Consider the following 17,038-nt stretch of genomic DNA (forward strand, 5'->3'; position numbering starts at 1 on the left):
AGCTGAGAAGGCAGGCAACATGGCTTGAGCCAAGGCTATTTTTGTCTTAGCAGGAGTCTGGGATTTCAGTGTCAGCATGGACCGTAGGAGATTTCTCAATGTGATGAGATGGGTCTCACTAAAATTTCTGTAGGAGGATATGATCTGCTTTACATCAGCCGACTTATTGGCTTTCTGGATTTTTCTTTCTGATTCTTCAATTCTGATTTGTGAGTTAAATTCTCACACTCTTGATTCTTTCAACATTTTCTTTCCTTCTTCTAAAACACATTTCTATTCTATAATTCTTCTACTTGCTTCTCACCACAAATTTCCTACTGTTTTTCTTGAAATCAAGTTGGGATTTCATCTAGTATTCTTGATTTTTTTTTTTTTTTGTGCCCATAGAGGCATTTCTCATGATCCATTGTGATCATATTCTTCGACCCAAAGTGGTCCTTTGTTCAAGACCCATAGTTGGTCATTTGCCCATAAGAGGTTTTGAATTTTGAGACCCATAGTTGGTCATTTGCCCATAAGAGGCTTGTTATGCCCATTAGTGGCTTCTTTGTGCCCATTAGAGGCTTTGTTATGCCCATGAGTGGCTTCTTTGTGCCCATTAGAGGCTTTGTTATGCCCATGGAGGCTTTGTTGTGCCCTTTAGAGGCCTTTCTTTGTGATCCATAGAGATCAAATTTCATGACCCATAGAGGTCCTTTCTTGCCCATTGAGGCCTTTTCTCAAGATCCATAGTGATCATTTTCTTCTGTTTTTTTTTTTTAGCTTCTAAACAAACTCTTCTTTCCCTCTCATTTCCATCTGTTGATTTTCTGTAACATGTTACTCATAGAAGGTTGGATAACAGCTGAAGTTTGCATGGTTGGTTGTGATGGTGGTGGATGTTGCTGTGTTTAGGTTTGTTGTTGATACATTTTTTTGAGAATGTTGTTGTTGCAGTTGTACTACCTTAATGGACAGAAAGTTGTCATCTGCCGCATCATCTTTGAGTTGGATAAATTTCTCCCTGTCCCTGCAACTGCTGCTGTTGCTGAGGAGTTGTTGCGGCTGCTGCTGCTACATTGTTCATTATATGTTGTGTGTACAAATTGTTCAAACTGAACATGTTTTTCAAACATGTCCAGTTTGCGGGGGATGTTGAAGTATAGGTTGTTAGTTGTTAGTTGCTCCCTTAATTCAAGTTTAGTTTGTTATTAGTTTGTTAGATTATACTAATATGATAATTAGTATAAATAGGAGTTACTTGTAATACTTACTTACTTTTATCAAGATAATACAATGTAGTCTTTAGTTTTCTCTCCTATTATCCTTCTCTCACCTCTTCTCCTCTCTCTACTGTTTCTTCCATTTCTTTGTCTAAACTCCATTAATGGAGTTCAACCACAAAAGTTAACACTGTATGCGTACTTGCGTAGGTTGCTTTGGCTAGATATAACATAATGAGAGCCAATGCCTCAGATAGACTGATTTCAGGTATAGATGTATACTTGTATCAGTTGTATGTAGTTTGACCTTATCTTAGTGTTCCTCCTGTAGCTTCTTGTACTTGTGCCTTGTTTGTTGTATCTCCTTTCCCATATACCTACACCTGCTATCATTAATAGCAAGCTCTTATCTCAAAGATAGAGGTCATATATACAATGCTTATTATGTAAAGTGCTGTTGCAATGAGCCTTCTGAATTATACTGGTAACCTGTCAGTCCTGAATTTACTCATATGCTGCACAAAGTTTTTTTATCAGTTACTATGAGTTGTTAATCTTGATGAATGCAGACTACTCAAGGGATGGATATCGAACTTCTTGTTTGTGCGATGTTATGTGTTTGTTTCTGATTGATTCATTATGTGGGTATTCTGAAGACAATGTGAAAATTATCTTAGAAGTCAACTTTTGCTTTACTTTCTTGCAAACAATTTCATGAAATCCTTGTGTTAGCTGGAAACATTTGCAACTCCTTGAAATCTAATAAGACTCCCCATGTTTTCTTTATTCAGCTTGTCAATCATTTTTACATCTCTCCTGATGGACTATGGATAGGAAGTGCTTCATTTGATAAATCAGCTAAATTGTTGCTGTTTTTCGAGGTCACGTTGGGCCAGTTTAACAGAACAGGTTTGGGATATCTCATTGTTATATTTTCCTATGTTGTTAAAGTATTGGACACTGCTTGCACAATCCTAATATGTTAAAGCTGCTTGAGCTGATGATCTATGTTCTAGTGCAGTTGGTTAGCAGATAGTAGGCTTCTTTTGAGTGGTAGCAAGGACTCCACAGTCCACACGAAAGGTAGGCTAAATCATTATATCTTCAGAAATAAAAGATCCTAACAATAGTGAGAATTCGAGGAACCATGATATAACATTCATGCTTTCGTTTGGTCACGAAAGCTTAATGTCGCATTTACGTTTTCCTTGATTACCATGCGAACTACAAATGAATTCCAAATCCTTCATAACCCCCCCTGCAGAACTGCAGAAAACATAAGGATTAGAAGTTCTGAAGTGCTCTTTAGGTTATGTTATAGCACCTTTTGAACTTATCAAGAGGTTCCAACTTTCAATAAAACAAGAAGGGACCATTTATTTAAACTTGGGCTCTATTTGGGTTGACAGAAAACTTCCCTTCTTATGTCTGGGATATATTAGGCTGTTCCTGATGAGTGGGCTGCTGATAGATTTCCAGCCTGAGCTTAAATATGTGTTTGTGTACGTGTTTAGGGGCGTTTGGTTCAAATAGAGGAATGGAAAGGAAATGGAATCAAATAGAGGGGAGGAATGGTAACAATAATTGTTATTTTTATAGGGTGTTTGGTTCAACAATGGAAAGGAATCACTTGTAAGGAATGGAAAGGATTTTGTTACTCCTCTAATTTGGAGGGTGTAAGGATAATGGTTAACCCACTACCCAAACCAACCAAGGAGTAACGGATTCAAATTACTGATGATATTTTCAAACGAAGATGCAATGATGATTTCAAACGAAGCTGCAATGATGATTTTAAAAGGTAAATTCATTTACGAAATTTCTTGTTCAAGGGTTGCCCATTAAATTTAGGAGATGAACATTTCATAACACTTTCTGAAGTTGTATATTCGATCACAATTTTTGTAGATTGAACAACATTGTATATTAAAAAAAACCAAGTATTATTGTTATAATGGAGCTAATGGATGGTCCACAGATTTTCATATTCAATACACAACATTTATGATTATCAAATAAATAAATAATCAATCGGAAGATGTTGAGGAAAAAAACAGGTTCATATCGATTATGAATTGGTAGTTTCAGGGTTCAATACTGCTATATTAAATTAGGGAACTTAAACAAACAAAAAAAAACTTTGAACAGTAAACTTAACAATTAACACTGTATTACAGAAGGAAAAAACTTCGCTCTTGATGAAAAATCTTCAATTAACTTAACGTCGAAAGCTGATGCATCCAAAACACTGTAGTGGCTAAAGTAAGGCCTCGAAGATGATATATGCCTATATCGATTATGAAAAAATGCATCCTGCGCGAAACTTCCTTCCATTTTTCGTACTTGCATGATTGCCATCATTTCGTAATTTGGCAATGGGTTCTCTCTATCTCTCAGCTACACCAAGGGTTCTACTTTTTATCTATCTCCTCTTTATATACGCTCCTATAAACCATGTCCAAGCTACATGATGCAAGTGTAAAAAAAGGGAAGAAGTATTAACAGATCAATTATAACTTATAAGAGAAGGAAATACACCTCTATTGAAGATCATAACTTGCTGTATAGAGTATAGTCTTATGATGGGAACTGGGATAAAGATGTGATTCTCACCCATCAGAGTTTACGGATTGACTGCCTTCTGCCTTCTGATATTCACATCCACATGAATGGTAGGATCTTCTGAATGGACTACAACATTTTCACCCGCGTTTTTGGGATTCTGGAAAAAGCAGCGAGAAAAATTAAAGGTAACGGAAAGGTAGGGGGATCGTAGAGGAAAGACAACGGTGAATACCTGTCGTAATTCTGCTCCTGACATAAGTGCATAACGCCAGGACTTGTGACATAAAACTCGTGCGTGCTTAATCTTGTGCCAGTCTTCACCGCCTTCTCTACATCGTTCCATTAGTTTGGGACATTCTATAATGTCAACTTTTACTAATGAATGGAGACCTTTTAGCCCCTCAGGCAGCATCGTTAGTGCCAAACAACCCTCAAGTATGAGATATTGGAGTGAGGTGATTTGACTCATCGACTCAGGCAAGACACTCAAATTGTTACATGTTGATATGCATAACACTTTGAGTGTTGAGATGTAGCTCAGCCCAAGAGGAAGACTCACTAGCTTTGGCAGATCCCTTATAGTTAAACGATTAAGATTTGAAAGAAATTTCCATGATAAACTGCACTGATCGCATTCACCACAGCTACCCTGGCATTCGCCTGACAGATCAAGATTTTTACAGCTAGCAATCTCAAGCTCCTCAAGAGAGGTCAGATGTTTCAGATCTGCAGTCAAGGAACACAGCATCTCTAATCTTTCAAGCACCAGTTTTTTAAGTAGCTTTGAGTAATTTCCAAGTGCTAAGGTCTTTGAATTGGGACAGCCCTTAATGTGCAAAGTCTCAAGCTGCTTGAGGTTTTGAGTAAGTCCAAATGGCATATCTTGTCGAATCTCCGAGTTAGATGATGACGGTAGCATTGACATTTGGAGCTCTGACTCACTCGTACATATATTGGAAACTTCAAGTAACTTCTTGTTGATGTTTTGCAGATCCAGAACTTTAACATTTGGAAACAGAGGCATGGATGTCAACTTTGGGCAGCTCCATATATTCAGTTTCTGAAGACGACTAAATGACAGTGATGACACTCTTTCTTCATCCCTCCATCTTTCTAAGCTGTAGAAACTGTGAAGTGTGAGCTCTTGAAGGGATGGGAAAAATGGAGATGTTGATGGTGATTGATTGTCAGAGTTCTCAAAAAATTGTACGCTACCCATAAATCGCAGAGTGAGGTGTCTGAGGAACTTGAGCCGACTAAAAGAAGGGAGGGTTTTACACTGTCCACAACCATCAATGCTGACAATGATCAAATTCGGGAGTGCAGTGACCAGAGTATCAGCTCTTGCCCAGCTCGGGAAATCGTTCCCTATATACCCTTCTATCTGCAGCATTTTCAGACTAGGAGGGGGCTGGAGGTCATCTAACAGCAGCTGGTGCTGAAGCCGATCAGTTTTGCTGGTACATCTCGTAGGTCCCCATTTAATTTCCAGCTCTGTAAGCCTGGTTTTATTGCTCAAGTTTGATTTTGCAGCTTCATTTACTTCAGTAGTCCAATTTTTGGAAAGCTCAATCATCAATCTTCCCTGTAAGCAGTTGAGGTTGCCAAGCGACTTGAATCCACTAGCAGACTGAAAACGAGGTCTTCCAATCACATAACGAGAAACCAACCGAAGAGAAGTCAAGTTTTCAAAGCCAGGAGGCATAAAAGTCAATTTCTCACACCTGTCAATTTCAAGGCGCCTAAGGCAGACCAATGATCTGGTACTAGTGGGTAATTCTTTAAGATCGCAGCAGTCATTGAGTTTAAGCGTTTGTAAGTTGTACAGATTAGCGATTGAGTTTGGCAACTTCACTAGAAATTCATTGTCAGAGAGATCAAGATACCTCAAGTGAATAAGATTGCCAACAGAGTCTGGTAGAGTATGAATGCCAAAAGCATGCAAATCCAACACCCGGAGGCTCTTGAAGTGTGACATTAAAATGATGTCACTTAGTCCAATCATTGTACCAGCATCTTCTGGTGCACGTCGTCCAGAAAACGTTCTTAATTTATGGTCATGCACCTTCAAGATCTCTTGGAGTAGTTTCGTGTCGCTTACATGAATGAGTGACACATGCATTTTCTCCCATTCTTTAGCTAGAGGCAGTGCCATATCATATATAAGATCATGCATCTGAAAAGTTGCAGTGTGATAATTTAGCTCAATTAGTGAACGACTGGCCAAATAAAGACAATATTGCTCGCCCAAATTCTCCAGCTGGTGGTCTTCATTTAGTCTGGTGCTGCTGGCTGAAGGAAACCTTGAGCCTGCCAAAGACTAGCTACATCAAGAATATCGAATATAAAGCCTCTAGGAAATAGGGACAAGTAAGCAAAGCAAGGTTTCAATGGTGACGGGAGATGATTATAGCTAATCTTTAAGACGGCAAGTATATTAGTATTTTCATCAACAGCTGGCAGCAGGTGATCCTCCAATGATGTGCAGATGTCTTCCAACTCGTCTTCATTCTTCAAATGAAATAAAGATGCAACACTTCTGATGACTAAAGGTATACCTCTACAATACTCACAGATCTTTCTGGCTCTATAAACAAGGTGTTCTGGGAGTTCTCTCCAGCCAAATGCAATGCTTTTGAATAGGGACCAAGAATTACCTGAAGTTAGAGCAGGCAAATTTTCTGTGTAGATAGCTTGCATTATCTTGGCAACTTCAGCAGAGCGTGTTGTGACCAGAATTCTACTCCCCCTTGCCCCTACGGTCAATGATCTTTTGAGAGACAACCATATTTCAAGGTCTTCATTCCAAACATCATCAAGCACAAGCAAGAATAATTTCTTCCCAAGTCCGCTTTTAAGTAAACTCATTAATTGGTCCAATCCAAGACCATCTATTGTTTGTATTGTTGATGCTGAGCAACTTATGATTATACTGCTTATAATTTCCCTGACATCAAAAGCATCGCCAACATGAATCCACAATATTAGGTCAAAATGATACTGTACTCCGTCATCATTATACACCAACTTAGCTACTGTAGTTTTGCCTAATCCTTCCCGCCCAACGATGGCAACAACTGAGATATCATCTTTCAGATTACTCGTATCGAGTAAAGCATTTACTACCCTATGTCTATCACCCTCCCTCCCGAAAATGACATCTCCCCAATCAGAAATTTCCACATTCAGAAAAGGTTTCTGCTCAGGAAGTGGATTTGATTGGTTATTGAGATCAGAAATAATCGAGGATATTTCTGTTGGTAATTCTGGAAATTGATTTAATTTCTCGCAAATCATATTGATTTCAGATCGCATTCTCCAACCAACAGTAATTCCCTTCCCACATATAGAACCACAGCGTACCTTTGAAGCTGCTACATCAGTAGCTGCTTCATCCACCAAGTCATCCGCTTCAAAGATGGCATCAAACATTTTCATCATCAAATCCGTAAGCTCAACGTCCCCAGAATCTATCTTCTGCTCAACAGCTTCAAGCATCTGGTATATCCTGGCTACTGGGTTTTTGAGCTTTTGAACTTGATGTGAAGCAAGAGCTTCAGATTCCAACATTTCAAGGATTGACTTTGCTACAGTATAAATCTGAGCTTTCGCCATCTTAATTTTCAACAATAGCAAACAAGAAATGGTAGGAAAGATTCAACTTTCAAGGAAAAATTAAATGGTGGGAAAGGTTGTCCTCTTAAAATCAGCTAAAACTTCGGATTAACTTACAATAATCAAGCTTTATACTTAAACTTTAAATGAGTTTTACTGATAACGGTTGATTCCATCTTTTTCTTACCTTTGACTTCTTTTTTCCCCCCTTTTTCAACTACCCACCCATTTTTTTAATAATGACCCACCATTATTTTACTAGTTCTACCTTGTCAACATTGACCCACCACAATATTATTTTAATACCCCTTCCAAACTACACCACTCAAACTCTCATAAGCATTGGTCTCATAACAAACGAATTTTCTTGCTTGTTGAACACCAAGTTTGCTAGTGAAATTAGAGCTGCATTCGCTTCACACTTGTCTAATCAGGCTTACCTGTTCAAAGAAAATTATGATGCATGGGATATTATATACAATGTGAAGAGTTTATTATCAGCACCGGATGTAATATTTGGGGTAAAAGATGATAAATTTTTTCCCTTTATTTTAGTAAGGAAAATTAAAGTATTAGCCACCCACCTAATCTTATGGCATTTCATGTGTGGCTTTCTCTCTCACACACTCTTCCATTTTTCTTCCCTTCTGGTCTTCATCTTCAAGAATAGACATTTACTCCCATTTTCACCTTTCATCTTCAACATTAAGTTTCAATTCCCAAATCAACTTTTACCCATGTACACCAAATTTAAACTTCCTTAATTATCTCTCCTAAAATTCCCATAAAACCAAAAAGATGAAAAAAAACCTAATCTCCTTTTCTAAATTTTAACACTAATACTTCGTATACATATTTCAACTGTGTTTAATTTGCGAACAACATCAAAAAAATACATGCAACAGTAGATTTTGAAATCAACATCAAAGAACAACATCAAAAAATCAGGCATTTCAAATCTTGAGCAGCAGTAGATCTAATTGGGTCGATTTTCTAACAAAGAAAGGTAATTTCTTAAATCATATATTTCAGTATTTTCTCCATGATCCCAAAATTATAACCGGAAAATATAAACTAATTTCATTTTTTTTTTCTTGTCTAACTTCTAAATTCTGTTTTCTCACATTGACATTTAAAATTTTCATCATTTTAAATTTTGTCCTTTTCTAAATTTTACCACTTTGAGCTTCAATTATATTTGAAATGAAATTTTAATTTTTTCATACACAATTTGATATTGGAATTTTTTTTAGAAAAACAAAAATCGTTACTTTTCGCCAATGAATGTAGTTTTTTTTCTGAAAATGAATTTTTGCAAAAGTTGTTCGCAAAAAGTTTGATATTGTTTTGTTTTTCAAAATTTATTTCTAAACATGGATTTTTTTGCAAAAGTTTTGGACAAAAATTTTAATATTGGCATTTTTTTAGAAAAAACTAAATTTGTTTTATATGAAAATGAATTAAATTTAAGTCTAATGGTATAAAAGCCTTTTGAACTCGTTGCTATTATTTCCATTTTTTTAACTACATAACAGTCGACTAAGAGCCTGTTCTCCCCAACTTATTTTCAGTTCAGTTCAATTCAGTTCAGTTCAATTCAGTTCAGTTCAATTCAGTTCAGTTCAGATCAGTTCAATTCAGTTCAGTTCAGTTCAGTTCAGTTCAATTCAGTTAAGTTCAGTTCAGTTCAGCTCTTGACAATACTTTTACTCTCACATATCACTATTCATTTCAGTTCAATTCAGTTCAATTCAGTTCAGTTCAGTTCAGTTCAGATCAGTTCAGATCAGTTCAGTTCAGATCAGTTCAGTTCAGATCGGTTCAGTTCAGCTGTTTTATGCCAAAGAGAACAGGCCCTAAGTTGCTATTTGTTTATTTCAACGAATGTGAAATAATTTTTGAAGGTTAAAAGAATTATGTACCTTTTTTGGAAGTTCGCGAATTGCCGATGGATGAATGTGTGATATTGCCGTCAAAATCTTATGTTTTTCTCAGATTTGTGTTTATAGGTAACTTTTGTGAGTATGTAATTGTGAATGATTCTTGAGAATAGTGATTTTTAAGTAAATTGTAAATGTTTTTGTTTGTATTGATGTACTAGGTTATTAGTTTTAGTTTGTATGTTAATTTTAAGTTTTGATAAAGTTTCCTGATTATTTGAGTGATTTGCGTGATTTTTACAACGTGATTTTCTCAATTGTATGAGTGATTTGTAAAGTTTCTTCTTTTAAGTGATTTGTGATGAGTGATTCGTGAGTGAGTGTTGTAAATTAATTTTCGATAGTTTTCTTTGAGTGCCGATTTTGATTTTGACATTCCTTTTGTACTTTAGAAAGGAAATGGGTAAAATAGGCATTTCAAAAGATGACATCGTTGCTCCCCTTCCCTTATATAATAGAGATTAATCTAAAGTTTGCCTTATTTAAACAAAACAGTCCAAAAATTAACTAATTCTTGACAATTTTTCCTTAAAAAAATAAGAAGTTGGAAAATTGTGGATCTCCTATATTGCAGCGCTTGGAGAATTAGTGATATAATTTGACAATGAAGTGAATATATAGTTAGGATTAGGGGTGTGGACCGGAAGTTGGATATTTTTGAACCGGAACCAGACCATAATATTTCAGTTCGGTTTTGTACTGGTTGAACCGAAATTTGTATTTTTTAAAAAAATTCTTAGATTTAAACATATTTATCAATTCGATAAATTAAAATATAATAATTCTAAAAGCAATAATCTTAAAGACAATAAAGATGAGATTTTAACTTTCTAAATTTCAAACTCTTTTTTAACCCTTAAACCTATTTATACAAAAAAAATAGAAATTCCTAAAAATTTTGGATTTGAACCGGACCGAAAACCCAAAATCCCAAATTTTCATGGACTAAGGACAAGACCAAAAATTCCGATTCCGATCCGAATTTCGATCTAGTTCCAAAACTGCACACCTCTAGTTAAGATCATATGAACATTAATAAGTTCAAATATTTGGGATTTACAAGGTTTCAAATGAGTATTTGTGTTGTAATATATCATGGCAAGGGTAAGGGTAAGGGATATAGAGTAAGACACTCTTAATTTATACTTCCTCTGTTTTTTTTTATCTTTCTCACTTTCCTATACACATCTCCCAACGCACATTTTTGAACTTAAATATCTTTCATTATATATTAGTAAAAATTATAACGATTGAATATTAATAATGTACTAATTGAGACGAATCAAACAAGATTCCACATGACTATTTTTTCTTATAAATTGAAAAAAATTGAGAAAATTCTCTCTAAGTATAAATAGTGCCAAGATTCTAGGTGAGAACAATAAAAAAAACAAAGGGAGTAAATAATAAGGGTTTTTTGTCCCCGAAAAGTGGAGATAATATGAAAAAGTTCCCCCCCCCCCCCCCCCCCCCCCTCCTCTCTTACATGCGAGTTGCAAGGGAATGATTGATATGTTATGGGCATTTCTCATGAAGTACAGAGCAAGTCCTTCAAATCGATAATTCATTCACCAGCTATGCTTGTCCATACAAGGCTAGAAGCAGACATTTTCCAACAATGAACTTTTCTAATGAAGCATACGGTTACCCTTTTTCTGAAAAATTCCTCGTCCATAAGTAGCAAGCATTATCTCAAGAAGAAGTGGAAATTGTAAAAAGATGAACAATGTCACTGGCAAACTTGCTAGTGCGCCAACCAAAAGCAATCTCCATGGCTTGTTTTGACCTAAAACAAGGTAAAGCGCAGAACTAAAAGCAACCATAAGCGATGTTATTGAGATCAACAACATGCTAAGGCCAATGATTAACCTCTTCGGTAGAGCATACAGAAAATCAGCCTCCGCATAACGTGAAGTGAGGATTGACAAAAACATCAAGATGGAAGTCACTGATGAAAACAAAGAGATGGCATCGAAAACACCAAATACTGCAAAAGCTCTCTGCTGGTGTTGTTCTGGCATAACATATAAAGGGGTCCCACTGTTTTGGTCATTGCCACCCGGTACCGTTATAGCAGCAGCAAATACTACAGTGGCAATAAGGGCTGCCGCAACAGTGCATGAAGTTGCCGTGTCTTTCATCCACTTTTCTCCTTCTTTAACCAAATTTTGATGTGCCTCACTAAATACAAACGATGGAGTTTTCCCTTTCGCGTTCTTCCAAGCTTTGTATGCAGGTTGAACAAACTTTTCAACTTCCTGAAGAGACAGATAATATGATGTTATTAAATCTATGTAACAACTAGCTCAATCACATCACCAATGACTACTAGATTTGTTAGACAAACCAAACTGTTTAAGAAGATGCACCTTAAACCATTGTAGCTCACGTTGCATCTGTAAAGCTGCGCCAGATACAAGATTAAGGCGGTCTGGAGGCGGTAATCTACCAGCCAGATGCAATATATTGTTCCCATGTGGATCTATATACCTTGTTACTAAATGTCTATACTCGCTCATTTGATATATGAGGTTAAAAACATTTTCTCGACGATACGTAACTGCTAGCTGAAATACATTGTGATTTTCTTCATTAACAGACCAAATAGCAGGCGGAAATGCCCCAACAATCTCTTCTATAAACTCATCAATGCCTAACTTGGCTGCTAGATGGAGTGGCTCTTGAAGCATTGAAAATGCTTTGGCATCATCCAACTCCATGATTTCCAGGCACAAGCATTTGACAAGTAGGATAGCTTGATGATGCATCAATTTTGTGTCTCTAACATACTTCAAGTATGAAACTGCGATTGAAATGTCCTTTGTGATAAGAAACATACAGAACACACCTTTAAAAGGAATCAGTCATCAAAGATATTTGGAGCTGACTTTATTTTAGTCACAAGGTAACTGCAATCCTTCAAAACTACACTCATTTCAATGATCCCCATAAAGCATCATGTAAAGCTCAACTTCCACTTAAACCTTTAGACAAATTCTATGGGCTATCTGTATTAGTATACTCCTAATGCTTTCTAGCAAAGTATAACAGAAGAAGAAAGAAGCATACATAATTTGCGGATAGCAGCCCCTTTGTGTAAATTTTATGTAATTTGCGGTTGACAAACTGCCGTTTTGTTCTTTTTCTTTTAGTAAATTTTAAAAATATAGTACTAGTTACTTACCTCTCCTTTTTTTTCTTTCCTTTTTTTCCCGTTATTTTTTGGTGTCCCCCGCCCTTTGCCATATATAATAGAGATCGGTACTCGGTGTAGTATATTCAACAATAAGTACACGTCTAAAAGCTTATTTTCTCCTTAATGATCATTGCTAGAATATGGAAACGTTCCCCAGTCAAAACAAAAGGAGTGCACACGTTGAGACTGGAGCCAAATGTCAAGCATCAGCCTATCCCCCCATTCGTTTCACATATGCAAGGCGCACCAACGGGAAGGGCGGTATTGGAAGAATTCCACCTGAAGTCAGCTAGAGAAAGATTAAGGAGCAAATGTGACGTGGTAGATGGTGACATGGAGAATAACCTTGGGAAATTTGTTAGAGGTCAGAGGGCAGCAGGAATTTAGCTGGAATGTCAGAAGAGGTAGTGTGAGAAAATATCTAGGTAGTCCTATAAATAGAGGAGAGGAAATCAGTGTAGAATCTATCTTGAAAATTGAGTAATCATTTGTAATCAGTAGCTACTCGAAAAGCTGTAGACCTTTGTGCCTTTATTTTGCTGAAATACAAAGTTGCAACCTTTCCTCTCTTATTCTCTCTTAATCTCTCTGTTCTTCCTTATTCTCTGTTTACCCAGGAGACTAGCACCAGTCTATAACACCAAATTCCAAAAAGAATGCCTTCAATGAAGGCACATGTAGAACATGGACGTGCCAAGGACAACCTTTTCCCCAACACAATGTATGTCCGTCTCAACACGTTCAGAAAGTTGGTATTGAACTGGATTAGAGGACAGGAGCACAGCACTATTGTTATAATAGACAAAAATGGCTTTGCGGAGGAGATAATGAAGCTGAAGCAATAAGTTCCAAAGAAGCTGTCAAAAAACTGTATGTCCATCTCAAAATCTTTAGAAAGTTAAAATTGGAACTGGATTAGAGGAGAGGTGCAACGCACTAATGTGGTTGACTTTTTTATCAGGAATAGTCGACCTGTTTCAATGACAGTGAGATCCTCTGGACTTGTGTCATAGGTTCCAAGAGAGGGCGAGGACGTCCAATTGCTTACACTTTGGAGGAGTTTTGGTAGGTTAGTCAATGCGATCCATTATATTGTGAGCCCATGCAACAACTTGAGATAGCTAAACCCCTGCATCGTGTTGCACAAGTTGAAGATCTAGAATTCTAGAGTGAGGGGAGGCGGAGGGAGGAAAGACCAACTGTGGTGTATGGTTCTAGGGAGGCTGGTTGTTGAAGAGAAAAAAATCTTAGCCTCTCAGTTTAGGAGCTTAGTCTCTTGATACCATACTAGAATATAGAACTCTAAAAGTCCCCCCCCCCAATGTAATCGGAATTTATATTGATAGTGTTGCGCAAGAATATTGAATATAAGAACCCAAAACACAATTAAGGTGAATACCACATAAATAATAAAATCCTAGGTATACAAGGAAAGAATAATAAAGATACTTATATATACAAACTTCGGAAACTTCATCCAATAAATTAGGTACATAATATATCTATAATTAATAACAAATATGCACAAGCAAGCAATTTCAAAATCCCTCCAAGGTAACCACATGAGATATCAGGATGCACAGTGACAAAGAACTTACAAGGATTTAAAACTTGTGGCCAAAACTTCCAGTGGCATCCACTTGGAAAAGCATTAGGCTTCTCAGCTAGCACACTTAAAGGAGAGCCAAGACCGTTAAGTTCCATGGTTGCCAAGTCTGGGTACAAATTAACCAGTTTGAGAGCTATATCTGTGCAAAGATAGATTTTAGACCATAGAACAGAGTGACGAGCATAAAAGTCAGTAATCAGAAATAGTATATGCAAACTGGTTGTGATAATGTACTAGACTATGGTACATTGAGAACTTGCTGACCTGAACTACAATCTATTCTTGTACATGAGTGAAAACCTCTCGGAGGAGCGGGAGATGGAGAGAACCCAAGGGATAAAATCAACTCCACCTCTCCACCAGGGAGAAAACAAACCATCCTGCCATCTCCTGGTTCTCATCAGGTTATATTATTTACTATCATACTTAACAACAAAAACGAAGCTTGAACATGTAAAAGGCATTTTTTTGTTTTGGCTTGATGATTAAGGTACTAGAACAATGATAGTTTCCTTGACTATTGATCGATGTTTACATGCTGCATATACTTTAATAAATGCATATTAATAGGTTTGATACTGGTTGATCTTGAAAGGTAAGATATGATATAGAATTATAAATTTTGTGATAGAGGCATAAAGACATCTCACATGATCAGATACCGAGCTAAATACATGGTATCAGCCATAAGCAAGCAAGAATTGCGAATATATGATACAAACATAGTAAGGTCTAATGAGATATCAAGCTAACCAGATAAGGTCTTTTTTTGTCAAAGAGCAAGGGTCTAACACAACCTGCAATTATTGATCAATCATGCCAAAAAAAGCATCATCTATGAGATAATCTCTTGTTTCTATGAAAACACAAAGTTGTTTGATATCTCACCGTAGAATTCCGCAGTAATGATTGAAATGAGGAGCTTAACCCCAGATTCACCAGAGAATGGACTAGGATCCATGTCTTTTCTAGTAATATCCAATAAATATAGTAACATCGGCTTCTGGCCATATTGAGCCGCCCAATGGAGGGGAAAACCTGATTTACTCGCGATATTAGGCAAGTCGGGATTTTTGCTCACCAACAGCTCGGCAGCCTCAGTGTTTCCCACTATTGCAGCCATAGAAAGAGCAGTCTCACCATTTTGGTCAGTAAGTGCCAACTCTTCTGGTGACATTCTCCTTACTAGCTTTTCCACAAAGTCAAGGTTTTTTCCAGTGCTAACTGCAATGTGGAGTGCAGTCTCTGATGCTATAGTGATCTTAGCAATTAAGGATTTTGGATCATCAGCTATGAATTTTCTAGCTACCTTCCATTGCCCTCCAAGTGCAGCTTTGTACAATGGCAAGTACCCACCAAGTTCCTTAAACTTGTTATCCATCCTCCATCTTGTCCTTTGGGACACTGAAAGTACATAGATGCCATAGGCCCATAATCACCTTAGTAAAAACTATAATCAATTTTTTTGACTTTTTGAAGGTACATGGATAATACTAAAGGTTTCCCTTTCTCCATCTCAAGAAGAACAATAGTAAAACTAAAGTACAAGGGAAACAAATGAAAAGCTAGATCTAGCTTCCCAAAGAAGCCAATACAAACAAGCTTCTTTGAATGAAGAGGAAACCTTTGTTTTGTCAAAGGAGCAACTCGACCAAAAGCTTAAACGAATGGTTGGAGTCCCACGAATAAGGAGCGATGGATGAGATTTGAACTCGTGACCTTTATTTCACGCTGGCTCCGATACCATGTCAAAAGACCAACTGCGGAATAGATGCTACATATGAAACTCTAAAAGTCATCAATTATGTGAAAGCTCACAACCTATAGGGCCTGGAACGTCAATTATCCGGCCTTCTAGTAAGTAGTACTACACGGGTAGGTTCATATGGAAGATTTTCCAGCATAAATCCAGTAGTTTAGACCTTGATCTCATAATTCTTTTCACTATCCAATATGATTAAAACAAGGAAATAAATATAAAGCAGAAATTTGTCAGAGTAATAGAAAATGCCTTTAAAATTCTACAAAAATAATTTGCATATTAATTTCACAAAGAAATAAAATTTGCAAAGAAGAGCAGCTCGAACTTACCAGATTTACCCTTATTGTCGGTTTTGCCATTAGATTTAGATAGCGATGAAATCACTCCTCCCATTTTCTAAAGTCTTTTTGAATAACTTCTCGGTTGTTAATTGGTACTCCTGTGGTAGTAATAAGAATTCAGCAAGATTAACATCAACCAATCATTGGGATTGTGCGCTCTCTCTCTCCACTTGTTATGGAAGCTCGAAATTACCTGCTGTTTTCAGTGTCTCATGGTGTCTTCCCCCTATATCTCTCCTTATTGGAGGAAGTTTTTGTTTGGAAACTTCATTGACTACTAATTTTAATTTTAAAAATACAAATACAAATATAAATACTTCTTGCGTTTTTTTAGATGTTACACTTTCTATTTTAGAAAGTTTTAAATTAGATGTTACACTTTTATTTTGGATAATAACTTCTCTCTATCTCTCTCCCATCACATGTTCACATGGGACCCTTTTGTTTTTCATTCTCTCTATCTCTCTCCTCTCCAAAAATTACCTAGAAGTCTGTGATTTAAAAAGTGTAATATCTAATAAAAAACGGAGGAAGTATAAATAAAGCTACCTTTACTCCTTTAGAGTTTAGTGACTGTGACACCCCTCAACTCCAAGGTTGAAATGTCACAATAATCATCTATCACTCCAATCTTAATTTGAAACCAAAAATCACGGTCATGAACTCCTCCGTTCTTTTTCTACTAGCTTCTTTAGCGTGCGTGAATTATTTTGACGATCATTATTAAATTTTATCTTAATATAATTTTAAATAATATAATTTACAATCATCATTAGTTCTAATTAAACATTATGTGGTGTAAATACAA

General features: G+C 36.6%; 3 protein-coding genes across 10 annotated transcripts; all 3 read right to left on the bottom strand.

Annotated features, from left to right (window-relative positions):
* Positions 1–2,879: 2,879 nt before the first annotated feature.
* LOC130590404 (putative disease resistance protein RGA3) lies at positions 2,880–5,943 on the bottom strand. Of its 3 annotated transcripts, XM_057392748.1 has the most exons (3): positions 4,000–5,943; positions 3,816–3,924; positions 2,880–3,665 (listed from the first exon to the last, which is right to left on the bottom strand). In XM_057392748.1, exons 1-2 carry the CDS (start codon positions 5,941–5,943, stop codon positions 3,826–3,828), a joined length of 2,043 nt encoding a protein of 680 aa, XP_057248731.1. In that variant the 3' UTR covers positions 2,880–3,665; positions 3,816–3,825. The 3 variants fall into 3 exon arrangements, with proteins under 3 accessions (XP_057248731.1, XP_057248730.1, XP_057248729.1); XM_057392747.1 differs by having other exon boundaries at positions 2,880–3,924; XM_057392746.1 differs by having other exon boundaries at positions 3,816–5,943.
* Positions 5,944–6,041: 98 nt separating this feature from the next.
* On the bottom strand, positions 6,042–7,382 carry LOC130590543 (putative disease resistance RPP13-like protein 1). The gene has a single exon (XM_057393041.1). It carries the CDS (start codon positions 7,380–7,382, stop codon positions 6,042–6,044), a length of 1,341 nt encoding a protein of 446 aa, XP_057249024.1.
* Positions 7,383–10,858: 3,476 nt separating this feature from the next.
* Positions 10,859–16,578, bottom strand: LOC104907637 (ankyrin repeat-containing protein NPR4). 6 transcript variants are annotated; one of them, XM_057392750.1, is made up of 6 exons: positions 16,424–16,578; positions 16,219–16,328; positions 15,016–15,531; positions 14,117–14,266; positions 11,692–12,170; positions 10,859–11,580 (listed from the first exon to the last, which is right to left on the bottom strand). In XM_057392750.1, exons 2-6 carry the CDS (start codon positions 16,280–16,282, stop codon positions 10,951–10,953), a joined length of 1,839 nt encoding a protein of 612 aa, XP_057248733.1. In that variant the 5' UTR covers positions 16,283–16,328; positions 16,424–16,578; the 3' UTR covers positions 10,859–10,950. The 6 variants fall into 6 exon arrangements, with proteins under 6 accessions (XP_057248733.1, XP_057248734.1, XP_057248732.1 ...); XM_057392751.1 differs by having other exon boundaries at positions 14,117–14,233; positions 16,219–16,504; XM_057392749.1 differs by having other exon boundaries at positions 16,219–16,503.
* Positions 16,579–17,038: the final 460 nt, after the last annotated feature.

This window comes from Beta vulgaris, chromosome 2 (assembly GCF_026745355.1).
Source record: "Beta vulgaris subsp. vulgaris cultivar EL10 chromosome 2, EL10.2, whole genome shotgun sequence".
NCBI lineage: Eukaryota > Viridiplantae > Streptophyta > Magnoliopsida > Caryophyllales > Amaranthaceae > Beta > Beta vulgaris.